Below are 26,292 nucleotides of genomic sequence, written 5' to 3' on the forward strand. Positions count from 1 at the left end.
ACGAGACGGGTGTGAAATAATCCACTTCCGTGCGGGTCATGTTTTGGTACAGACAGTCCTACATACACCACAGGCGTGTTTTCTCTTATGATTTTCTCTTAACGACATTTCTTCACCTTACTTTACGGTGAGGATACAGTACGTAATACATATAATGCACGAACTATGTGTTAATCTACTGCTTATGTTATTGTGAGACTTCTGGTCAACGTTAAGCTATCTTATTAGTTAATTTGGAGGGGAGTCGAAGTTGTATGTGGATTTTCAACTACCTTCAGAGGTCAGTGCCCCTTAGCCCTGTGCGGTTTGAGGGTAAACTGTATAAGGAAACAGCCTCAGTGCGGATGTTGGTGTGATCTTACTAAACTTGCCTTAGTTTTGATTCTGACTGCATGTCTCTGTTCCTTTAAAATTTATCCCGCGGTATCTCTCCTCCGCATTAGGTAACACTCGAGAACTACATCGGAGTAGAAAGACCAAAATAATCACCCACAATCCCATTATCCGGGGATAGCCACAGTTAATATTTGTTATTTCCTTCTAGTACTTTCTTGAAGCTATGTTTTTTTAAAACACAGATAAAGTTTTATATACCAACCTTTCCTAGAACAACATAAAGACTTCCAATGCTTATTGGAAAATCTTCATAACATCGCTTTATATGTGGATATGCCAAAACACGTTTATTTGTCGTTGGACGCTTAGAACGTTTCCAATTTCCTGCTCTTATAAGTAATGCCGAAATGTACCTAAGAGCTTTCCTACCCCATGGAGTTACCCTTATGACAGCCTGCCGGGAGTGAAATTAACCAACCGAAAGAAATGAGTGTAGTTAAGGCCTTATCAATACTCTTGGTTTGCTTTTTGAAGGTAAAATCTGAAAAGAAATGTTAAGAGTTCCTTCCTGTTGAGATGTGTGAAGCATTCCTCTGTGCTAACACCTGCTGTCCCTCCCGTGTGTACTCATTCGGTAAAAACACACAGAACAGACTGCAGGCAATCAATCAATCTACAAGCCATAAAAACGGAGAGTCAGAGAGTCCAGAAGATGATCCCAAAATAGGCAAACATAATTAAATGGAAGGGTAGAACGCTCTGGCAGATGAGCCATTCATCTGACAAAACTAGATGAAAGTTTATACGTTGATCGTAGAAATCAAAGTGTCTCTTAAAATAGAATCCTATTAGCAAAGAAAACCCCCTTCCTATTTTGCTTCTACTCTTCTTTGTCTCTCCTTTCTTCCTTCAGGAATGAAATTCCATGGCAAGGAAAAGCCTTTGAGAACTCATTGCTACAAAATCGGGGCCCATCCCGAACATCTGTGCCTCATGTAACCCTTTATTGTGGGTCAACCAGCAACTTGCAGCATTCGCCTGGTGATTCCTTCTTCGCTTTGACTATGACCCCGGGGGGATCCACAGCCTTTGTGTTTCTCTCCCTCCTTCCCCTGTTCTTCCCCTTGCAACACAGCGGGAGGTCACGCACTATTCATGAGCATCTAACACGGCGGCAAACGTGGGTGTCCACTAAATGCTTCTTGGTGATGAAGACAATGCTGGTGGTGGTGATCGTGAAGAACCCCACGCGAGTCTATTTCCACCACTTCCAGCCCCCTTACAGGTTCCCTCTCTGTCACACGTGGAGAAAGGAGATCATTTCAGTTTTCGGTATTACTGTTCTCAACAAAGCCGCTCAGCACTTTCTCCGTATTTAAGGATCCCATGAAATCAGGGCCTTATTGATGTGCTTTCCTGGGACATTATACGCAGTCAGAGTTTTGCTCTGGTGTTCAACAATACCGAGACCGACCAAGGTTTCCAGGGCAAACTGATATAAGCCATCATCGGCCTTGGGGTCCCACACACCAGGACGCGTGCTGGCGGTTCCCCAAGAGGTCCATTCACAGGTCGGCACCAAGGCAGGCTGTGGCAATGTACAGAAGGATAAATATTTTGACGTATCTACAGCAGTGGTTCTCAGTGGGGGAGGCTGTTCCCGTAGGGGCGGATCTCCCAATGTCTGGGGACAGGTTGATGGTCAAGCTGGGGAGGTTGGGGGTGTAGGTGCCCGTGACGTCTACTGAGTAGCAAGGAATGCTGCTTAACATCCTACAATGTGTAGAACAGCCTCCACCCAAAGAACTGTCCAGCCCCAAACCTCAACAGTGCTGGGGTAGAAAGCCCTGTCTGAAGGGACACCTGACGAGCCTCAAGAGAGTGGCCAGCCCTGGGGCACAGACACGACACCACGGAAGGCACCCAAACGATGCCGGGAGCGGCGGAACGAGAAGGTTCTCCGTAAGGGACACACTTCATAGCAGGGAGCCTGCAATTCAAGTTCGTTTGGCTGATCAACATTCTTTTTTTTTTTTTTTTTTTTTTTTAATTTTTTTTTTCAACGTTTATTTATTTTTGGGACAGAGAGAGACAGAGCATGAACGGGGGAGGGGCAGAGAGAGAGGGAGACACAGAATCGGAAACAGGCTCCAGGCTCTGAGCCATCAGCCCAGAGCCCGACGCGGGGCTCGAACTCACGGACCGCGAGATCGTGACCTGGCTGAAGTCGGACGCTTAACCGACTGCGCCACCCAGGCGCCCCAATTTTTTTTTTTCAACGTTTATTTATTTTTGGGACAGAGAGAGACAGAGCATGAACGGGGGAGGGGCAGAGAGAGAGAGGGAGACACAGAATCGGAAACAGGCTCCAGGCTCTGAGCCATCAGCCCAGAGCCCGACGCGGGGCTCAAACTCACGGACCGCGAGATCGTGACCTGGCTGAAGTCGGACGCTTAACCGACTGCGCCACCCAGGTGCCCCTCAGCAGGGGTGTGTAAGTTTGTGTGCATGTGTGTCAGAGGGCGCAGAGCACAGACTAGTCCACAACCCTTAGCACCCACTGTGCATCACCCCTGCTCTGAGCACTTGAAGGTCTACATGACCTGGTCCTTTGAGGGCAGAGGTGCAGGCGTTCATTTCCTTTCCCAGGGCAGCTCCTGAGCCCGAGCCAGCTGTATGTGCCGAACAATTTACACAGACACCTGCATGTGAACATCCACACGCGCTCAGTGTGAGTGGCTAAGAAATGAGAGAAAAATCTAAGGGCCTCTCCCTTACGACCTCGGAGCATTCCGATGTCTGCAAAGCACCCACAAAGCACAATCCCAACGTCCTCCTGAAAACGGAGTTCCAGGCTAGTGTGGAGATGTTAGCGATTTACTGTTGCCATGGAGACCACCACTACTGCTCAAGTTCTTTTCCAGCCCCAAGGACCTAACTTCAGACAATTTTGTTCGAGGACAAGGGCCTCCGCCATCCATGCAGGCGTCTTCGTCCGAGCCCGGAGGGCACTTGTGGCCATCAGACGGTCTGGGGGTAGCCCCTCAGTGAGGACGTGCAGGGGGCGGGCGGCGACCCCTGCAGTGTGCAGTCCGTTCCTGGCGGTGCTTCCTTGGCGGTCCTACCCGCCCTTTAACGAAGCCGGTGGAGGGCACCGTATACACACGGCATGCCCTAAACCGATCTCCTCCCGAGTCCGAGCTCAGACGCGACACCAATGCCACCCTAGACCCATCTCTCTTTGCAAGTGGGAATTTGGAGGTCGCTCCTGGTGCTGCCCAAAGGAAAACAGGCATCGTCACATCTGGCTGCAAGCTGGTTACCGCTGGGGGCTAAAGGGATCGGTGGGCAGGTCTACGTGAGAATGTGGTTTTTAGAACAATTATATGATCTTAACACAATCACTCAAGCTCTTTGAGCCTTCGTTGCCCCTTCTATAAACAGAAAGAATGAGATCTTTCCCACATAACTTAATGATTTTTTGGTTCAGATGGGATGAGAAGGAAGGAAGGCGCCTTGTAAACTCAGTGCCATGAGACCCTGTTATCACGGTGACGCCCCCTCCTGCCTCCTGCCGCCGAGCACAACAGTTCTGGACCCGTTCGCTTCCCCGGCTGTTACGAGACCCTGACTGTGGAGTCTTTTCAACCCAAATGACCGGATGATCCCACCAACTCAGTGAGAAACGCCCGGAGCCAAGCACTCCCAGTTTTTGCTGCGTCAATGATGCCAGATGCTGCTGGAACCAGGTCTCCTTGGGAAAAGCAAAGGACCGACGCCCGTGCGATACTCTCCAAACCCCAGAGCTCTCCTAGAGCTTTGGGACAAGGAAGGGCAGGGGACCCCGGGAGGAGGTGGAGGGCTGTGAGAGCCCACAGCCGTGTCACCCCCACAGGTCACGGAGCTCCCCGAGCGTGGGCGCTGCTCTCCGCGATGGGGTCCGACGGGGCGGTGCCCAAGTGCCTGTGTTGGGGAGACACTCCCAGTGGGTATTCGCAACATGACGGATTTATAGCGGCCATGTGTCAAAGTGCCAAGAGGACCCGGACAGGGTGCCCAGAACCCTGGGCGTCGGACACAGAGGTGAGGCATGTGGTGTGGTGGCCTGGACGCACAGAAGCTGGGCTTGGGACGCCTCACGCCAGCCGAGAAGTCTGGTGTGCGCTGAGGGCACGGGAGCACGGAGGGCCCCCAGCGTAGTGCTGTCGGGGAGGACGGCAGGGTGATGGGGCACGAGGAAGGGAGAGGAAGGACCATCTGGGGACAGGACGCCCCAGGCTGGGCGGTGTCTGTGTCTGAGCTGTGTGAACACACGAGCTAAAGAAAAGTCAAGTTTCTAGATGCAGATGTAAAAATGTCCAACTCCATGTATATCTTGGCTCACGTTAAATTCTGCGACTAAGTAGAAGGATTTTGTGCGTGACAAATGTCTTTAATACGAAGATCACCGCATCCCTTAAAACCCTCATGCTCAGCCTGTACGACTGTTAAGTACAAGGAAGCTTTGACTCTTAGTACCTGTGGGTCCTTACGTGAACCCAGTTCTGTTTCCTGATGGTGGAATTTGGGATGGGCAGGGGCAGGAATCTGGTGGCCTCCTCCCCGTCCCCGGGTCGCACAGCCACACTGCTCTTATACATCCCTAACACTGTCTTCCCTGGTCATTCGTGGGCCTCCGGGCCAACGTGGGGACCGGCCACAAGGGACAGCGACGCGGACGGGGAGGACCCTTACCATGAGCACACCGAAGGACCACCAGTCGGCGCTCTGCGTGTGTCCCCGCCGGTTCACCACCTCGGGCGCCATGTACTCTATGGTCCCGCAGAAGGAGTAAGCTCTCTTATCGTGGTCGATGGCCTCCTTACTCAGCCCGAAATCTACAAGAGGGACAGCACAGGGCACTGCTTCAGTCTGGGCGGCAGTCAGGACCGCGTCTGTGTGGGCTCCTGACCCGCCAGCTCCCCCGTCACGGGGGGGGGAATTCTGCCCGCACGTGTCACCCCTCCCGCCCGCTCTGTCCCAGCACAGAACCCTCCTTGGATGCAAGCGTCATCGTGCCCCCACACGGTAAGTTACAGAGTCTTTCAAGAATCTACAAACCCAGGAGTGCCTGGTAAGAGGATCAAGGGATGGCACTTCTTAGGGACCGACAAGCAGGCCTGGGGGCCTGCTAGGCTGGAAGCCGGGGACAGAGAAGCACGTGGCCCCTGGTCCGCTGGGACGGACGGAGGTGGTTAGCTTGAAGGAAAGGGCCGGAAGGGGTTCCAGGCACGGGCCGCTGGGGAAGGTGGTCCCCGGAGCTGAGGCACAAAGGGAAGATAGCATTTGCCGTGGGGTGGGCGGCCACCCCTCCCCTCGACCTCCAGGAAATCCTCACGAGGGTCTCCCTTCTGGCACAGCGGGCGTGGCCACGCACTTGGTGGGCAAAGGTCGTGGGAACGTGGTTCTCAGGACGGTGGCGCTCGGCTTCAGCGTGTTTGGGAAGAAGGCCACGATCCATCATCTCCTTCGGGGCCCGGTGAGGGTGGCGTGAGGTCACAGGCCAGGCAAGGAGGTCACACTACCTATGGGTGGATGTGCTTCCTCCGGCTGAAGGACTCGCTTTGCGCATTAGCGCCTGGGAGCGGTTGTTTGTAATTTGCGCCTGGCCCAAATGGTCAATCATGACACAGGATTAGCCCCGGGTCATGAGTAATGATGATAATGATAATAATAATAATAATAATAATAATAATAATAATAATAATAATAATAACAGAAGCATGATTACTTGATCAGAGAAAGCCCAAACCCTGTAACATCATAGATACATTTGACGTGGGAGCGCCAGGCTATTCGCAAACACCGCACACAAGTGTCACTTCTATATTCTACGTGCAGTTCCTCGTTTGGCAAAGAAAACTTCTGAAGTACTAAGAGAAGCTTAAACCTCCACCAAATGCCCCATAACTCTGATGACAGGACATTACAGGTGCCCTACCGCTGTGCCAGGCAAGGGGGTCTGAAGGTCCGGTTAAACGGATAGTCAGGATCTGGTACAGAAGCTCATGAGAAATTTTAGACCTAACTTTCAACATTAACAAGCATGTAAAGATGTATAATCAATATTTCTTGCCAGGGGCTAGATGCACCGTGCCCGGTACTGGCACTGGGTAAAACTCCCCTGTGGGAAAACAGGGTGTGGGGACATGTGGCAGCGAGACTGTGTGGGGGCCACAGAGAGGGGAGGGGAGGCCTCGGGGGAAAGGGTTGCGGAGGAGAGGAGGCCTCGGGGGGAAGGGGTGCAGACAAGAGGGGCCTCGGGAGGAAGGGGTGTGGAGGAGAGGGGCCTTGGGAGGAAGGGTTGCGGAAGAGAGGGGGCCTCGGGGGGAAGGGGTGCAGACAAGAGGGGCCTCGGGAGGAAGGGGTGTGGAGGAGAGGGGGCCTTGAGGGGAAGGGGTGCGGAGAAGAGGGGGCCTCAGAAGGAAGGGGTGAGAAGAGGGGGTCTCGGGGGGAAGGTGTGCGGATCAGAGGGGGCCTCGGGGAGAAGAGGGCTCCAAAACAGCCCGGACTGAGAGTCTGCAGGGAAGGCGCTGGAAGGTTCTTCGGTCAGAAGGACAGAGAAACGGAAGGGAGCCCGGCAAGCTCGAGAATTTCCAGATGCTGTGAGGACACACACACAGCTCATCCACATCTGTGAAAACGCCAGCCAAATCAGAGACACACAGCAGCCGATGCGGGCGTCAGGGGGACTTTGGGTCCAGGCCGCTCCCTATTTACCGGGCCAGGGGGAAGTCACCGGGACACCGCTGCCCTTTACAAACCTGTGATCTTAATGTGTCCCTCTTCGTCCAGCAGGATGCTGAAAGAGAGAGGAGAAAGCATGCCTCACGAGCGGCCCAGCCGGGCTGGCAGGCGCGACTTTGGGTGGCAGTCAGCACACGGGCTCGCCTGCGACGCACCAACGTGGGCTTGCACAGTCCGGCCTCCCCCGCCAGCGGCTTCTGCCGGGGCACGAGCGGACTCAGATCCACGGTGTTTGGGGTTAACCCGGCAAAAGCGGGGACCCGCAGGTCTGAGACCTTCTTAAGCCCACGGGAAGGGTCGGGAACCCTTCAGACTGTCCTGTGCGGGGAATGTGATTTTCAGGGTCCAGGATCGCCTTGGCCTGTGCAGATCCGGAGCCTCGTGCATTTTTTCTCTGGGTCAGAGGCCCCCTACTTCTTCCCGTCGCCCCTCCGTGAGCCCCACCCTGGCTCTCGTGACCACCCCAGGCTCTGGGGAGCCTGTGACACCTTGGGCCCTGGCACCGAGGAGCCCTGGGGCTCGGCAGGCTTCGCCTTGTCATAGGAGTTGGGTCCAAGCTCTTGTCACAGCGGCATCTGACATCTAGAAGCCCTGGGGTGGGAGGGGGGAGGGGCACTGGCCTTTCCATGCCCGGCTCTCCCGTGGGAGGGCACTGCTCACCGGCCGGCAGAGGGGGAGTCTGGAAGGGCGGACGCAGGCCGGCAGGCACTTGAGGAGGCCCTTCTTCCAGCTGTCAGCCCTCAGGGTCCCCGGGGCTCCTAGCTTTCCATTCCTTCTTTTGCTGTCGTTAGATCCTGTCCCATCAGCTCTGGGTGGCAGGGGTACCAGCCCAGACTTAGAGAGACCAGGAAGGGGAATGGACAGAAGCCACACCATCCCACTCTAGCACGCGGATGGACCGGAGTGCGGTGAGCCAGGCACCACGCAGGAAAGGCCGTGCATTCCACTTACACGGGGGTCGGGGTCGGGGGGAGCCTAGAGCAGCCAGGTTCACAGGCAGAAAGTAGCAGTGGGGGTGCCAGGGGTAGGAGGGTGGTGAGGGGAGTGAGTGTCTCACGGGGACAGATACTCAGTTTTGCAAGAAGGGAGTTTGGAAGGTGGGTTATGCCACGCAGCCGTGTGAGTGTGCTTTGAGTCACAGGGCTGCACGCTTAAAAACGGTTAAGATGTCGGGGCGCCCGGGGGCTCGGTCAGTTAAGCTTCCGACTTCAACTCAGGTCACGATCTCACGGTTCGTGAGTTCGAGCCCCGCGTCGGGCTCTGTGCGGGCGGCTCGGAGCCTGGAGCTGCTTCGGGCTCTGTGTCTCCCTCTCTCTCTGCCCCTGCCCCGCTCATGCTCTGTACCTCTCTCGCTCTCAAAAAGAAACATTAAAAAAATTTAAAAGTGAATTTAATTAGTGAAGATGCTAATTTTATGTTGTTTTTCTTACCACGATTAAAAACTATGCCCTGAGATTAAAAAAAAAAGGCCGACTGTTTTAACGGAATCCCAAGGGGAATGTTGCGGCACATAATTAAGAAGGCAATTTATCAGGAGAGAAGCGAGTATTTTCATCTCTGCCTTTCAGTTCTGCTTAATCTCTGCCCAGAAAGGAGCAACTTTCAAGATTAATCTCCTACTAATTCCAATTGATGACAAGATCTTTCTTCCACTCTGCTATTAAATATTACTATTTTTAACTGTAACGATCCCTCTGCCCTTTAAAAGAGAGAGAGAACCGGGGTGCATGCCTAACGGGCGCCCAGGGCTCGCAGCTTTGAGATCCGCTCCTGCTACCGCTCCCTAAGGGAGACGGCTGGAGTTCACAGGACACTCTCCCCTCTGTGGGGACACTGAAGACGGGGCCTTTTGTGATTACGGAACCATTTATTGACGTGTGCAGCCGGTGCTGTTCTACTGTGGGTACCTGCCGCACGTGCTTAAGTCAAAGCCACACACGACCTGACCTTCCCACCGGTGTTGGGCAAACGAACTCTGCATCGTGTGCGGGCACAACGTCGCCCGGGCGTGGCCCGTAAACGACCGCCACATCTGGTAAAAATGGCTTCGGAGAAGAGCTGTCTTTTCTTCAGCTCGGTGTGGATCAAAGAGTAAAGGCTCTGGAGGAAGGGCGGGACCCCCAGCGTAAGTCGCGCCCGTTGGGACACCTTCCCGGGGCGGACAGGCGGAACCCGCGTGGGAGGCATCCGCGAGAGGGTGGCCCAAGCCCTCTCTCTGGGGTGCACCCAGCAGAGAGCGACGGCCACCGGCGGGGGCAGCAAGAAAGGGGGTGCGGAGGGGCGTCCTTCACGCGCTCGCTTACTTCTCGGGCTTCAGGTCCCTGTAGATGATCCCCAGGCCGTGCAGGTGGTCTAACGCCAAGGCCAGCTCAGCCAGGTAGAACTTGACATCCTCCTCAGTGAACATCACCTAGTGAGAAAGTAGGAAAGAGCGGGATTGTTCGGCGCATCCTGTGGCCGGAGCGTTCTCACGGACCCGGCCCTGCAGAGCGCACGCTCAGTCACCTCCGCTCCGGAGGGGGTCACAGCTCCCCCCACCGTGCTCTTCGGGCTCTTACGACCGAAAAGTGAGTTCTCTTCATACTTGTGAGGTCAGCGAAGGCGGAAGAGCACTTCCCCGCGAAGACGGCGAACTTAGCCTGTGAGCGGGGAGCCTGGTTTCCCCCTCCTCGCCCCCGCGGCTCACACGCCTCTGGGGGGTGTTTCCGGGTGTATATTTTGATGTGAGTGGTTCTGCTACGAAGCGGCACAGGCGAGGCCGGATGAGGGGCTGCTGAGAACGCACCTCGGGTCTCATCCCCCCCCCCCCCCCCCCGCCCCGCCCCGGGGTTTACGCAAACCCACTGTCCGCCCAAAGTGAGGCGGGTTCTGCCAAAGGCGACACGCACGTGGGGGAGAGTCGTGGGGGCACCCCGATGCGGGCTAGCCGAGGCATACGCCAGGCCGGGTGCCCGGCAGACTTCAAAGCCATTATCTTGGTGACAGTTCCGCGCCTCCGGTCCCGTTAAGGACCAGCGGGCGGCTTTTAAAGTCACCTTACTAGAGGGGCGCCTGGGTGGCGCAGTCGGTTAAGCGTCCGACTTCCGCCAGGTCACGATCTCGCGGTCCGGGAGTTCGAGCCCCGCGTCGGGCTCTGGGCGGATGGCTCAGAGCCTGGAGCCTGTTTCCGATTCTGTGTCTCCCTCTCTCTCTGCCCCTCCCCCGTTCATGCTCTGTCTCTCTCTCTGTCCCAAAAATAAATAAACGTTGAAAAAAAAAAAAATTAAAAAAAAAAAAAAGTCACCTTACTAGAAAGCCAGATTGTTATCACAAACCACTTTTTCATGTTCACTGTGAGAAACCCATGTCACAGAGACCGCCAGGGCGTATTATTGCTGAATTCCTTCTCTGGATGCAGACAAGGCTCCCTGGTGAGCACAGAATTAGAATAAGGTGGCAGACACTTCAGGCTGCCACAGGTGCAGGGCATCCATCTCACAGAAAGGACACTTCCCCACGGGGTCGGGACACACACCCCATCGTCCCGGGCAGTGACGTCTGGGGCCATCAATCCTCATTGGCCTTCTGGCCGTTGGAACCACCCGTCGTCGCTCCACGCTCAACGGCTGCCTCTTCCGGCTGGGGGTTTCTTTTCCAAACCGGCTACCATATTCCACGGGCTCACTTTTAGTCAAGTTCTGCCATAGCCATTGGATTCTCTTTACTCTGACTTCTTCTCTCTCTACAACCGTCACGGGTTGTCTGCGTTCTGTGCTCAGAGCGCAGCCGTGTTTCTCTACTTGTCCAGTTCCTACGACGCATCTCAGCATAGCCCCCAAGTACAAATGACAAGTCGTTTCTGCACAGAAATGAAACACCCCACGGACGCCCGTCCTTGAAGGAAGTCCGTGCAGTGACCAACACGGCAGGACGCTGCCCACTGGCCTCGTTCAAAGACGGAACAGAAAAAAGGCACTTTCCCGTATTGTTTCTGAGAACCTGCCGTGCCCACACTTGGACATTTTGCCTCGATTCTGAAATAAAGGGTGTCACGGGAGACACACGCTCCCCTGGTGAGGCCATATGGGGCTTTTTGCTGATTATTGTTGCCTTTTGATCAAGAAGCCATCTTCGGAAACACGTGAACACAAGAGGGACCAGACACACCTGCTCCGGGAGGCTCTCTGCAGAGCCCGGATCGGATTCCTCCAGCCCTGGGCCTTCTACGTCTATCGCAAGGAGCCCAGTGTATCACTTGTGCATGGTCTGGGGGACCCTTGATAACGGAGGGAGACAGCAGTGCAGGGGGCTCTGGGACCCCCAGTCCTGCTCTACCGCCTACTGTCCACGTTGGACGGCCAGGCAGATGGAAGGGTCTCCTGGTAAAGGAGGGGGAGGAGAGGGGGGCGGGCACTCTGAGCCCACGGTTACAGCTGGGTAAACACCTGCGCTGGGTGAGGGGGCTCGGGAGGTCGGAAGCCCGGTGCTCCCGCCTCCTTCAGCAGAAGGCTGGTTTTCCCCCCGCCACGAAGCACGGAGCTCTTCACGTCAATTAGGGGCCGGGGGGCTCTCGTGTCGCGCGGGGTGGCGTTCTGGACAACTCCCGTGTCGGGACTGTGAGGTCCAGGCTACGCCTTGGGGCCGGGAAGGCGCTGGCGGTCGTGGCGACCCCGTGTGTGCAGATCTGGCACCTCCAGGGTGGGTGGGCAGCGAGGGAGTCGCGTCTCCCTACGACGCAGAGTGAGACCCCGTGAAACAGTCCCTCCCGCGTGTTCCTACGACCCCTTGTTTTCGTCCGTTCCTCACGGGGAGGCGGACAGAGCCACGGACGGACCGACGGACGTGCGCAGCCTCGCGGGGCTCCTCGGGGCTGTGCTCTCACGGCCCCCGAAGGACGACAGATTGCCGCGCCGCAGCCCTTGTGCCGCCTGTTTAACACACACACGCGCGCGTGCACACACACACGACCCCACAGCGAACACACGCGCACGCATGTTGACACTCCCACACGCTCTCCCCCACACACATACACACTCACACACTCATACCACACGGTCACGCACACGCAGTGTCACACGCAGCACGCACCCGCCCCTCCCGCGGGCGCACTCCGCCCTCCCGGCCCCGCGCACCTCTTTGGAGAGCCGGCTGAAGAGGTCCCCTCCTCGCAGGAAGTCCAGTATCAGGTAGAGCTTCCCCTCCGTCTGAAAGGCTGTGGAAGGAGGGAGGGTCGGCATCCCGGGCCACACACGGAACATGCCGGAGCCTTCCAGAAGCAGGGCTGGGGTCGGGCGGGGGTCGGGGCAGAGTCCGGGGGAAGGGCCGCAGGAACGAGTCTGTCTGTGTCCCTCACTTTCAGGAAGAGCCTGGAGGGTCACCTCTCTGGTCTTTTCTCCTCTCCTTCACTCCCTGCTTCCTTTTTGATCCCAGAGGGGCTGGAACCGGCCTGGAGCCAGTGTCTACAGGCCCAGCCCGCTCCCCCGACCCCCACTGCCAATGCTGGGCTCCGGGCTCACGTGGTCGCAGAAGCAAACCTCCTCCCCTCCCCGGCTGCACCCCGCATAGCTGCAGGTCAGGGAAATCTGTCCTCTGCTCCCTTCCTTCGCGGAGGCGTCGGTGACCCGCCGGCTCGGCCGCTGTGTGTCACGGCAATGGGGCTCACGTCCGGGGTTTGCTCAGCGTGAACTATAATTTCAGGTCTTGCCCACCGGTCGGCCAGCGTGCCTCGCTCCAGAGGGGGCTGGACGCGCATGTGGGGGTCAAGGGAAACCAATCACCGCCGACCACTGACGGCCAGTTCAACGTTACTGACGATCTACCACCTGGCATCTGTGTTATGTACACAGGAGGTAAGGCTACGGGGGTCCCGATATCCCTGCGCACTCGAAAGCCTTTTACTTTCTAGAAGCAAACGCCAGAGGCACTGCCAAGTGCCAGGGCTGGAGAGACAGACCTCCTCTAACCAAAGACTCGTCCGAACTGTACAAATCGGAGGCTGGGTTGGATCCTCTCTCCTAGGGCTTGACGGGCAGCAGGAGAGCAAATGTCATTTGATCAACCACAGAGCTGACACGGAAGGTGCGATTAAAATCCCGGTAAGACGCCCGGTGCTTCTTCAGAGAAACGCCCTGGAAACCAGCTGAAACGGCTGCGTGTCAGGGGCAGGGCCAGCCTCCCGCGGGCCCCGGTGGCTAGAGGTAGGGGCACCTGCCGGCCAGCCCAGGTGACACGGTGTGACAGACCTAGGGGTACCTGCCGGCCCAAGTGACACGGTGGGACAGAGCTAGGGGCACCTGCCAGCCCAGGTGCAGGACAGACCCAGGGGCACCCACCCAATGGCCCAGGTGATGTTGCGGGACAGACCCAGGGGCACCTGCCAGACGGCCCAGGTGACATGGTGGGACAGACCCAGGGGCACCTGCCGGCCAGCCGGCCCAGGTGACGCTGCGGGACAGACCCAGGGGCACCAGCCGGCCCAGGTGACATGGTGGGACAGACCTAGGGGTACCTGCCAGCCCAGCTGCGGGACAGACCCAGGGGCACCCACCCAATGGCCCAGGTGATGTTGCGGGACAGACCTAGGGGCACCTGCCAGCCCAGGTGACGCTGTGGGACAGACCCAGGGGCACCTGCCAGCCGGCCCAGGTGACATGGTGGGACAGACCCAGGGGCACCCACCTACTGGCCCAGGTGATGTTGCGGGACAGACCTAGGGGACCTGCCAGCCCAGGTGCGGGACAGACCCAGGGGCACCCACCTGCTGGCCCAGGTGACATGGTGGGACAGACCCAGGGGCACCCGCCTGCCAGCCGGCCCAGGTGACACGGTGGGACAGACCCAGGGGCAGCTGCCTGCCAGCCAGAGAAGTCTCACTCACCACCGGCTTCCAGCAAGTTCACATCCATATTCACTTGTACTAGCTCTGAAAAGATGGGCCACACACTTTCTACACAAGACTGAAGTGTTTGCTTAGCAATATCGGAAGCTAACAGCGAGGAGGAGCTAGAAGTCTCTGCCCTCCTCCCATCTTTGGACTCGGCTTATGCCTTTGCTTCCTTCTGATTTGTGTAAACGTCCGGGACAACGCCCCACACCCAGCGCCTTCGAAACCAACACGGTAGGGGTTTCGTTTGGTTTCTTTTTCTCCTGCACTTGACGCGTATTAGTTATTCGCTAGGGTCGTAAGTGTTAACGCGGTCTGGCATGACTCCAGAGTCGCCCGTTCGTTTGTTACTTTTAATTTGAAGATTGCACTTACTGCTTCCCGAGGGGAGAAAAGACCGAAAGCAAACTAGGAGGACTCGGCGTGGCAGAGTAGGCACGTGGCCGCAAACATCAAAATTATTTGATTTGTGTCTCATTTCCCTTCCAGAAAATGGAAACGGTAACCTCCTTGAAAGGAAGTTTTGAGGGTCCCATGAGCTACTCTCTTTAAGATGCTTGAAACCTAGCCTTCACTTAAAACATGGAAGGTGATGCCATTCTGGTTAAAGAAATTATTGGATCATACGGCATTTCATTCTAAAACAACACGAAAATAGATCACAGATTCTCCCCAATCTAGGCCAAGAGACTTTTTTTTTTTTCCTGTATCAGCGATGATAATTTAGTAACAAAGTCGAGCCCCCCCCCACTTTTGTCTCCGATTAGAACCGGGCATCCTGCTCCCTCAGAGAGGCAGACCACGGAAGAGATCACGGGACCACAGAGAGGAGGCAGCCCCACGCCACGCAGGCCCTTGACAGGGTGGGTGGTGGGGGTTTCTCCTTCTGTCCCAGCACGCGATTTCATTTTCCCTGGATTGGGGAAGGTGGCGTCAGGGCCTCTCAAAAGTAGGTTATGTTTTACTCTACTTACCATAATGAAGCTTTACAATGAAAGGGTGATTCACTTCTGCCAAAATGTCTCTTTCCATCTTCGATCGGACTCGGTCCCGAACTGCAAAACAGAAAAACAAAGGCTTTCAAGAGACAAGAATGGCGTGCTAGAGAGCACGTTACCTAAAACGTTAGCTACAAATAACTTCCCGCGATGTTTTGTTACAGTTCTCAGGCATATACAGAAGTCGGAATACTAGCATAATGGTCACCCTCAACTCGTCTACCTACAGCCAACAACTGTCTGCGCTCTGGTACACTTGCTTTCCTCCTCTCTCTCTTCACACATATACACATTATAGCCCAAACTCCGACAATAAATCGCCGACCCCATGACACTTGACCCCTAGGTGCATGTGCACCAGCACGTCCTAGGAGGAAGGACAGTCTCTTACGTTACCCCCGACATGGCCGTGACCTCTAAGAAGACTAACAATCATGTCCCACTGTCACCTAATATCCAATCCTTATTCCACACCCTCCGCCATGTCATTTACAGCTGTTGGTTTTTCCAATCTGGGGTCAAGGTTCACTCATTATATTCGGTTGTTACAATTCTTTATTCTATTTGCTTCTAGAACAGAACGGTCCCACACTTTTTGCCTCGTGTTCGGTGGACATTTCGGTGGACATTTCGGTGAGGCCAGGCCAGCTTCTCGTAGCCTCTTCCACATTGTGGGTGTGTCTGATTGTTGCTTAATTGGTGGTTCTAACTCCTTTATTCCTTGCAAACTGAGGTCGGGTCTGGACGCTTTGTAAGATTGAGGCTGAACGTTCTGGGGGGAGATCTCTGCTGGGTGATGCCACGTGTCTCCGATCACAGCGGATGATGTGTGCGTGCTGCGTTACCCTCACTACGTGATGCTAAACTTGACGATGTGATTAAGGGGGCAAGCCATCAGTGCCCCCACACGTCCCTTTGTACATAGTCAGTGAGCTGCAGGGTGGTACTTGGTGTGGAGGGCTCTGTGGGCTCCCACGACTCCTTCAGCCAAGAGCGTTAGCATTTGTACGTGATTCTTGCTTGCATCATTCAGGGTCACAAAATGGCGATCTTCCCATTTCTGCTGGAACTGGAAATCAAGAGAAAGACTGCTTCTCTCTGTCCTTGAGGATAATTACACACTAGGGATTCTTAAAAAAATTAGTGCGTTTTATCCAGTTTCAGTATTATTCTCTTCTGGTGCTGACATTGTCCAAAGCGTAGCCATCTGGGAATACAGATGGAATTCGTTTTGAGGCAAAAATAAGCAAGCCAAAAGAGATCACCACTTGAGAATAAGAATAACCCCACGATTCCCACGAGCAAACCGATACACCGAGGGCGGTGACCCTGCACCACCCCCTGTGAGCAGAGGGAGAAAATTTCCTCAAATGTTCCTAAGTGTGAGGAGTACGGGTGTTGCGTTACCGGACCAGGCGTTTAATCCTTCCACAATTTGGCCTAGTGACGTGTCCTGTTAAAGGTTTATTTAAGAAGTGCGTCGCCAAGGACGGCCGTAATAAACCACGATGAACGTGGGCAAGCACTGGCAAGGATGCTGCAAGGACGCGAACCCTGGGCGGAAGCGGGTGGGGCTGTACCACGGTGCGGCCTCGGTGCGAAACAAACCGTGCGCTCCTCAAAGAGTTAAACACAGAGCTGCTCCGCGACCCAGCCGTGCCACCCGTAGGTCTACGTCCCACAGAACCGAAGCCAGGAACTCGGGTCCCAGCGCACCCACGTGCACAGCGGCATGACTCACAGCGGCCAAAAGGTGGAAGCCCAAGGGTCCGCCAACGGACGAGCAGATAAATACGACGGGGTCTATCCGCACGGCGCTCTTCCGCCTTAAAAAGTAATAAAATGCCGACACGCGTTAGCACGGACGGACCCCGAGAACATTATCCTGAGTGAAACAAGCCAGGCCCCAAAGAACAAATACTCTATGACTCTATTTCTACGAGGTCCCTTCAGCAGTCAAATTCCTGGAGACAGAAAGGAGCCGGGTGGCCGCTAGGGGTGGGGGAGGGGGAGGGGGAGGGGGAACAGAGTCGCTGTTCGGGATGATGACAAAGTTCTGGTATAGACAGTGGTGACAGTTATGTAACACTGTGAATGGGTTTTTTTTTTAATGTTTATTTATTTATGAGAGACAGAGAGAGAGTGAGAGCGTGGGGAGGGGCAGAGAGAGAGAGGGAGACACAGAGTCCGAAGCGGGCTCCAGGCTCCGAGCCGTCAGCACAGAGCCCGACGCGGGGCTCGAACCCACGGAACGGTGAGATCGTGACCTGAGCCGCCCGGGCGCCCCCTGTGAACGGATTTAATGCCACTTGCAAATGGTTAAATGGTCGGCATGACGTTATGCCCATCTTATCAGAATTAAAGAAACAAAAAGTCCTGTGTCACTGCTGGTCCCAGGACAGCCACCTGCCCTCTGCTCTAACGCTGGCTTCACTCTCCTCCAGGTACTCGGGCTCTCTGGAGTCCACCTTGGCTTTGGGGCCGCGACTGCGTGCTCTTTGCCCGCCTGCTGGGGAGCAGTGGCCACTGAGCACACGTCCTGGCTCTGTCACCGGGAGGTGGCGGTGCTCTCCACGCACTCTCCTCGCAGAGACGGTAACAGAACCTGCCTCACGGGGTCGTCCCGGGGACAAGGACGTAGCACGCGGGTTCCTGGCCGCACACACCGAGCTGGGCTCATTTGTGGGGTGGGCTGCACACCCCCGGGGCTTCCTCGGCTACTCCTCCTCCGTTCCACTGCTGCTGTTCCCGTCCCAATGCCAGACCCCGGTGACCGCGGTGGCTGCGGGTGACCCAGAAGGGCCGCGTGTTGGCAGAGAGGGCTGCGGGCAGGGCTGCGGGCCTCCCAGTGGCACCTGCACAGCCCAGCCTTCTCTGTGCCCCCACGGCCCCGAGCCCCCAGCATCAAAGCACCAGGCAGGGGCTGGGGTCTGGCTCGTCATCATCAGCACCCCAGTGATGCACAGGGGGTCCTCTTCTGGCTGTACCAGAGGAGCAGGGCCTCTCTGCTGCGAGGCCCCCGGGGAGCGCATCATCCAGCCCTGGGTTTACGGGAGAGCAGACGAGGCTCTTTGGAGAGAAGCAGCGGTGCCCGGAGCTGGGCCGGTGGGCACAGATTCTAGCAGAGCAGAGAACACAGACCCTGGGGAGGACGAAGGAGAAACTGAGTCGTGAGCCAGAGCCGTGAGTGCAAACTGCCACCCCGGAGACTCGAGCGGAGCACGGCGCCCCGAGTCGAAACAGTCGCTGGGCATTTCTAGTTCATGCGGATTTTTATCGCTGGCTCTCGTTTTGTCTCCGGAGCGGAGAGCCTCAAGTTCAAGATTCCCTCTGGCTCTTTGATGGCAGTCATTGCGTGCAAGCCTTTCCAGGAGGTCGTGTTGCCGAATTTAGTCTTGTTTTTCCTGTTTATCATTTGTGAGTTACTATGTCGTGACCTAGGCTTCGGTCAGTGTAGTTTCTCTTTTCTCCATAAACAGAAAGCGGGCCATGCGCGGCACGTCTGGTGGAGGGGCTGAAGGCAGAGCCTGGGCCCCTCGTCGGGGAGCAGAACGTGAGCCCGGGACGGGACCGGTCCTCCCGGCTCCTTGCCAACGGGACAACTGAGTGGTGGGGGCACAGTCCTCCCACCTGACCTCGAATTTCTCTCCGCCGAGCTCCGTCCTCCTGTCCAGCCCCTGTCCTGTTTGTCGGTCTTCTCTGTGCAGCACAAGGAAGGCAGAGCCGTCTCTGCCCCCAGCAGGTTAGAGTCTGGGAGCCGTGCCGTGGGGACGGCAGCGTGGGAGCCCCTGGGGGCCGGCGGGGGCCGGGGGAGCAGGAAGGACACTCCAGGGAGGGTTCCAGATGCTCGATACGAGCCCAGCATCAGCTGCAGGCACGTCGTGAGAATGATGGTGGGGCCTGGGACTGTCCCTTCGGGTGCAGTTAGAAACCTTCCTAAGCAACCCGCGGTGTGGACCCAAGCGCGCCACTGCGGCCCAGGCCCGGGCTGCCTCCTGGAGGCAGGGGAGGGGGGCCCTTCGTGTCCACAGAGCAGGCCAGCCTTGGTCCCCCAAAATATGGCCTGTGCTATAAGAGTGGCCCCCAGGTGTGGACGGGGCCTTGCCAGGTGGCGGGACACAGGGGACGGCTGTGTTCACGCGGGACACGGCCTTCACGGTGCCGGGGCTGCGTCACCGACTGTTTCCGGGGACTCGTGTGGCCGAGCTAACAAGGCGTGGAGGGGCAGCTGGCACACAGGGCCCCTTGGCTGCGAGCCGAGAGGGAGCTGGGGTCCCGAGCGGCCGGGACGGTCTCCAGGTCTGCGGATTCTGCCGAGCGGGGCTCACTGTCCGCCCTCGCCGACGCCTCCCCCTGCCCGGCTGGCCGCTCGGGCCGGATCCAGGGATGGCGGGAAAGGCCCGGACCGGCGACTCTGCCACTCGGCGGGCGGCCACGGAGTGCCTTGCACGAGAAAGACGCGGGCATAAAGGCAGACGCATCCCCGTCAAGCCAGGGGACAGCGGAGGATGCCCAGGGTTTGATTCCCGAGACCCAGGTGCGTAACGAAGAGGGATGCTTCCCCCACGCCTGCATTGTGACGCGTCACTGAGTCACAGGACGCGGGACAGATGTGGGAAACGCCAGCAGCCGCCGCGCTGGGCGCCTCTAGGCTGGCGCAAAACCTGGGGTCAGGCCACACCATCTCCCCGGGATATTTGTTCTCTGGTATCTGACAGGTGAGACTGAAACTGAGTGGGGCTACGACGGATGTAAAGGGAAAAAATGTTCTAAGCTATTGTGAGATTCAACAATACACCGTAGCTGGTCGGGGGTAAATTGCCATCTTCCTGTGTCCAACCGACCCTGTATTTGTGGCTGTCCTGTCACGAGGTGGATTAGGGTGACGTGCTTTTTCACGACTGGCTTTGCTCCCGGGCTGCCAGCTGTGACCTTCATGCGTCCTGCAGCCGTCACGGCCCCTGGCTGCCCCGGCACCGAGACGAAAGTGGAGAAGCGTGTTAATTCACCCTGGAGAGTAGGATCTCCCTCCCAGGAGAACGGGGGAGGAAGCACACTGCGGGGTCGCCCTGGTGGACGCCACTCACAGCACAAAACGGGAGCTACTTTCCGGAAAGCTGTGCTTTTGGCGGGGGAGGGATCGGGCTGGCAGCGTCGGGACGTCCAAACCCCACACCCCTTTAGACAAGCGTAGATGTCCACACCCGCTCCTCGGTGCTCCCGAGGAATCTGAAGTTCAGCACACTCCAACCCGTTAATGTTTTTACTCGACCACTGGGCCCGTTCTGGTTTTAGGAGACAAACGTCGGCTAACGCCCCTCTCAGGCAGGAGCGACAGAAAATCTCAAGACCCACGGTCCTTTGAGCGCGAAGCCAGAACGCGGGGCCCGTTTCTGCCGGCCAGCACCCCATCCCTCCTACGAGTCAGCAGAACTCTCTGAGAAACGGCCAGTGTAGTCTGAGACGGCCAGGTGGAAGGATCCGCCTCGGACTCGAATCCACGCGCCCGTGGGCGGTGAGCTCAGGCTCGGCCGGGCGCAGTGACCACGGCTCACCGCTCCCCTCCTCTGCCCGCAGAAGCCTACTGGGTCTGAAATTATACCCCAAGCAGGCTCCTGGACGCGGGCAAAAAATCCGTCCTCCCACAAGACCTGTTGGCCTTCGAAGGTCGGATTCATAGCAAAAAAAGTGGCCTCGTGTCAGAAGCTGTGTCGGTAAACGTGGCAAAACTTTGTGCCATTCTTTAGTCCAGAGGAAAAAGGAAGAAAACCACAAATAATATAAGTTCAAAACGTAACCACCTTAACTACCATATGTGGCCTAACCCTCCAGGATTTGTCTGTTTCTTTATACGGATTATGTATTTATTATTTCTTTTTAAATATAATTTATTGCCAAGTTAGCTAACATCCAGCGTACACAGTGTGCTCTTGGTTTCGGGGTAGATTCCCATGATTCATCGCTCCCAGTGCTCATCCCAGCAAGTGCCCTCCTCAACGCCCATCACCCACTGTCCCCTCCCCCCCACCCCCATCCACCTTCAGTTTGTTCTCCGGATGTAAGAGTCTCTGATGGTTTCCCTCCCTCCCTCTCTGTTTGAAACTATTGTTTTCCCCCCTTCTCCTCCCCCCATCGTCTTCTGTTAAGTTCCTCAAATTCCACATATGAGTGAAAACATGTGGTATCTGTCTTTCTCTGCCTGCCTTATTTCACTTAGCCTAATACCCTCCAGTTCCATCCACATTGCTGCACATGGCAGGATTCCGTTCTTCCTCATTGCCAAGTAGTATTCCATTGTGTATCTAAACCACAACTTCTTTATCCATTCGTCAGCTGACGGACATTTAGGCTCTTTCCATACTTTGGCGATTGTTGAAAGCGCTGCTATAAACATAGGGGTACCTGTGCCCTTACAAATCAGCACGCCTGTATCCCTCGGGTAAATTCCTAGTAGTGCAATTGCTGGGTCGTAGGGTGGTTCTGTTTTTAATTTTTTGAGGACCCTCCACACTGTTTCCAGACTGGTTACACCAGTGTGCATTCCCACCAGCAGTGCAAGAGGGTTCCGTTTCTCCACATCCTCACCAGCATCTGTAGTTTCCTGATTTGTTCGTTTTAGCCACTCTGACTGGTGTGAGGTGATATCTCATCGTGGCTTTGATTTGTATTTCCCTGACGATGAGTGATGTTGAGCATCTTTTCATGTGTCGGCTGGCCATCTGGATGTCTTCTTTGGAGAAGTGTCTATTCATGTCTTCTGCCCATTTCTTCACTGGATCATTTGTTTTACGGGTGTTGAGTTTGGTAAGTTCTTTACAGATTTTGGATGCTAGCCCTTTATTATACCAGATTATTTACAGAGGGAGTGACATGGTTACATAACTAATTTCTTGGCCAGAGAATCTTTCTGTGGATGAATCTCCAGCCTGTTTCTCTCCCGCGTTCACACGGCACAGGCATTAAAGACGACAAGGGGAGACAGGAATCCATTTCCTACTTTCTACGTATCTACAATGCAAGAAACACAGTTGTGGTAGAAACAAACGGATAAAGGACCCCTCGGGGTTTTCATTTGTAGGCAGGCACTGTAGACCAAGAAGCCGGGTGCCCGTTGCTGACGGGTGATATTTACCTGAGGTCCAAGGCGCCTCCAGGAGGCTGGAGAAAGACAGGGAGGCTTCTGTCCCTGACCATGTACCGGGAAAATATCCCCGAATAGCGAATGCCCGAAGGACAATTAGTGGGATGGGCTGGGTCCCCAGCGCCCGTTATCACGGGACGGGCACAGGCTCGTGACTCCACAGCGTCCAACTCGGGGGACGGCGGGAAGTGGCTTCGCTACTCTGTGCCTCGGTGTCCTCACCTGTACAACGAGGACAATAACACCAGGAGGGGCACTTGGAACATGTGCTCGCGTTTTGCTTTATTCTCCTCCCCCACCCAGAATTTGCAAGCATCCAAATGTGAACCAAATGACTGTGATGAATTTGCCTGGAAACAAAATCTGTGCAAACTACGGTGTTCACTGAAGCTCGGTTTCTGAGCAAATCGGTGTTTTCAGTTTTTTAAAATTTTATTTATTTTTGAGAGAGGACGCACGTGCGGGAGGGGCGGAGAGAGAGGGAGACAGAGCATCCAAAGCGGGTTCCGTGTCAACAGCAGTGAACCCGACGCGGGGCTTGAACTCATGATCCGTGAGATCGTGACCCGAGCCGAAATCAAGAGTCAGACGTTTAATCGACTGAACCACCCAGGCGCCCCAACAAGTCAGCGTTTTTAAATCAAACACAACAGTGCTGAGGAGGGCATTCTGAGGTTTGAGGCCCCCCGGGCTGAGTCGGGCTGGGCGCTGGTTCAAACACCGAAATCAGCACGAATGGAAGCCGTGCGTTTCTATCCCGGATGCCACACACTCCGTGCTCCCCGAGCAACTGCTGAGTGATGTGATCAGGGCTCTAGCTCTGAAAGGAAGGGCAGAGGATTAGCAGAAACGGCCCGGCCGGGCCAGGCCCACGTCCTCTGACCCCACGGCCGGCGGCCACGGGCCCCCACCCGCTGCTGCCAACGGACACGTGTGAAGTAACCGTGACTGCCCAGGACTTACGCAACTGGCCGAACAAAGAGATTTTGCCGGAATGATATGTTCTTTTCCCCTTAGCATCGCTAGGACAGAGTAAGGACTCATTTCCTTCAGAGCAGGGAACGCGTACGACCCTTGGGCTTAGAAAGCGGACTTCCAGGGAAGACGGCTGAAAAACTAATTAGGCAGGAAAACACAGGGGAAGTCCTATGGGCAACCTGTCGTGGCAAAGACACCTTTCACCCAAGCAGCGTCTGCACGTCGGGCCACACGGGGGGCCCGGCTGCGCTGCGTCTGGGCCTCTCCGCGGGGACCCGTCCTTCCGGGCAGTGAACGTGGCGGCGGCTGCAGGAAGGCGGAATCGTTTCCAAGCAGAGGGCAACTAGCGTCCAGCCTTCCTCCTCACTCCCCCCGCCCAGTGAGACCCACCCAACCCTGGACAGGACAGTCCTAACCTGTCTCCAGTTCTCGCGGAGGAAAGGGCCCGAGCCGGAGGCAGCTGGCGCGGAGCCTGCGGGTTTCACGCTCACGTCCCCAGCGCTACGAGGCAGGCGCTCTTACCGACGTCGCCCCACTTTAAGTAAGACAAGGGGAGGCCGGGAGAGGCTCCCCCAGGCGACACGGCCGACGGCGGTGGAGCAGGACGAGCCCCAGGGCCCAGGTTCGTGCTCCCCACCACACTGTATCCGGGGCCTCTCACCTGGGGGTGACGAATTCTCGTGTTCACACCCACCCAGACCCAGCAACTCAGAGCCCCGGGGGTGGCCCCAGGCAGCAGCCTCTTGGGAAAGTCCCGCAGGCAAGTGCAGCCTGCAGCCACGCTGGGGAAGCCCTGTTACTGAGGTGGGGGACCGTCCCCGCGGGCAGACTCACTTGGCTAGGGCATGGAGACCAGGCCGCCTTCATTCCTGGGGTCAGGCTTGGGACGGCGCCTACAGCCATCTGAGCCCCACTCCCAAGGCGTCAGCCTTTGGGTTTATGATGTGTGGAAGACCGTCTATAACACTGTTACCGTAAGAACTCAATGAATAATTGAGTGATGAGCACAGAGTTACGAAAGAAGCCCGACATTTGCAAAGGGTCCTGAAGCAACCAGGAGGCAAGCGGCCCCACCCCGTGCCCTGCACCCCGCACCCTCGTCCCGCATCCTGCACCCCGTGCCCCGCACCCTGCACCCCACGCCCGTGAGGTGGGGGGAATGTGCTGGGAAGACCAGACGGGGCCGGGGTGGGGGTGCTGCCAGCCCCCACAGCCTCAGCTACGGAGCAGTTGACATTTCCCTACAAGCAATGTGTCACCTCGTTAAAGAGAGGGGTGCGGGCGCCCCACAACTCCTCAGTTATTTAAAGATTAACTAGAGCTGTCAGAGACTATTATCCTTACGTCAGGTGGTTTGGAATTCTGCCCACACCGGTTCTCTCCTGTGCACACGTGACAGTCATCCATGGCTCGGAGAAGCAATCTAAAGCTTTGCAAGGACTTCTGCACATCCTCCGCCCCCTTTTCACGTTTCCCTTCTCCAAATGGTTTCACCATTCAAACTCCTTGCATTGTCTGCACCTTCTTCGGGTGTCGTAGGCGAGCGGGAGCATCACTGTCACAGTGCATTGCTGGCCCCTCTGGCACATTCCGCAGAATTACTAATCAGCCTGCAAACTGGTGCCGACACCAAGGTGGAGAGTGTCTGAAGAACTTGGGCTAACGGGATGCAGGGGGGTCGGAGCGCCAGCAAATGTAAACAATCCTCTGAGCCAAGCCCCTCCTTCCGTGAGCCAGGAGGCGGGGAGGTTCGGAGAGGGCAGGGGTCCTTCCCGAGGCGAAGCCTGGTTAGGGGCGCGGAGACACCTGGCCTCCTGCCCGCACGTAACTAGTCTTCCTGGGATGGGGTGCCCCTCACGTGAAACACTGCTTTTTAATCTTTTTATTTTCTCTTCAGAAAATAAATCCCCCTTGCATTTCTGGAAAGAAAAAGTCTGTTCTGTACTGATGGACCGTTATGAAAAGCTGAAACAGTAAAGGATGTCAAACAACGTCTGGTTCGAGAGGGAGGTTTTCAAGGAGCAAAGGATATGGGAAATTTTTCTACCCTTTTATGCCGATGTGGCTCGTTCTCACCGTGTAAACATGATTTTGTGTAGTCAACCACGTTGTCCTGGAATGTTCTGCAAATAACGTTACATGATAAAAGTCACACGTGTTTCATTTTCGTTGAAAACTTGAAATATAGACTATAGGGAAGAAAATAAAGGCTACCAGGAATCCCGTAACCGTGTTCATTTTGGCGTATTTCTCACCAGCGTGACATAGATTTCCTACTTGCTTGTACATGCACGTACCTGTGCTGATGGAGATATCCATACACGTCACAATACTGTCATTGTTCTGTGGACACGCTTTGTATCCCGTCTAGTCCTTGTAACACCGTGTCCGGGGTGCTTTCTCAAGGACACTGGGTTGGATTATCAACAAAACAAGCGTGGAGACGTGCATCCACGGAGGGTGGAATCATTGAGCCAGGGTGCTTGGCCTGAGCACGGAGGTCAGGGTTAAGGCTGGCAGAATTCAGGCGCAGCGGCGGGGTAAACAGAGAACAGATTCCAGTTCCTTGACTTGACTTTGCCTTTCCCGAGCAGGTGTACAGCGCAATGGATTCCCTGATCGCGGTTCCAATGTCACTCCTACTTTTTCTCCTTCTCCTTTTAGGGCAGGAGATGGTGAGGTTGTATTTGAGGGGAAGAAGGGACGGTTATGACTTAAGGGAAAAGGGACCGTAAGGTCACTGCCGGGGAGGTTGACACGGAATCTGCCGACGGAGAGAAGGCCGGGGCGTGATCGTGGGAACGACGTGGCTCCCTTGTCAGGCTGCGGATTCGGCCCACGCGGTGCTGGAGACTCAGTCTCGGTGCTTTGAGGGTTTTAGCAAATGGCCCTGTTGTTCAGCAATTCATTTTTCAGATGACAGCTTTACTGAGCTGTAATTCGTATACCATTCAATTCACTTATTTAAAGCGTGCAAGTCAACCATTTCTGGAACACTCAGAGTTATGCAACCGTCACCGGTCAACCTGAAAACTTCTCCACCAGCCCGAAACAAACCCACACCCTTGACAATCACTCCCTTTCTCCCCTCGGCCCCCGGCAGCTCCTGGTTGACTTTCTGTCACTGCGGATTTGCCTGCTGGGGACTTTCGGACACGCAGAATCGCACAGTGCAGGGAGCTTTGCGAATG

General features: G+C 55.9%; 1 protein-coding gene across 6 annotated transcripts in view; it reads right to left on the bottom strand.

Annotated features, from left to right (window-relative positions):
* Positions 1-26,292, bottom strand: part of RPS6KA2 (ribosomal protein S6 kinase A2) — a 345,870-nt gene that overhangs the window by 56,924 nt on the left and 262,654 nt on the right. For 5 of the 6 annotated variants that reach the window (XM_045500255.1, XM_045500257.1, XM_045500259.1 and 2 more), the window contains 5 exons: positions 14,959-15,039; positions 12,234-12,313; positions 9,426-9,532; positions 7,140-7,177; positions 5,071-5,213 (listed from right to left, as the gene is read on the bottom strand). In XM_045500255.1, the coding sequence (XP_045356211.1) occupies positions 5,071-5,213; positions 7,140-7,177; positions 9,426-9,532; positions 12,234-12,313; positions 14,959-15,039 (449 nt within the window). Of the gene's footprint in view, positions 1-5,070; positions 5,214-7,139; positions 7,178-9,425; positions 9,533-12,233; positions 12,314-14,958; positions 15,040-17,509; positions 17,528-26,292 lie in introns of those variants that run through there. The other variant, XM_045500260.1, reaches the window with a different exon arrangement.

This window comes from Leopardus geoffroyi, chromosome B2 (genome assembly GCF_018350155.1).
Source record: "Leopardus geoffroyi isolate Oge1 chromosome B2, O.geoffroyi_Oge1_pat1.0, whole genome shotgun sequence".
Lineage (NCBI taxonomy): Eukaryota > Metazoa > Chordata > Mammalia > Carnivora > Felidae > Leopardus > Leopardus geoffroyi.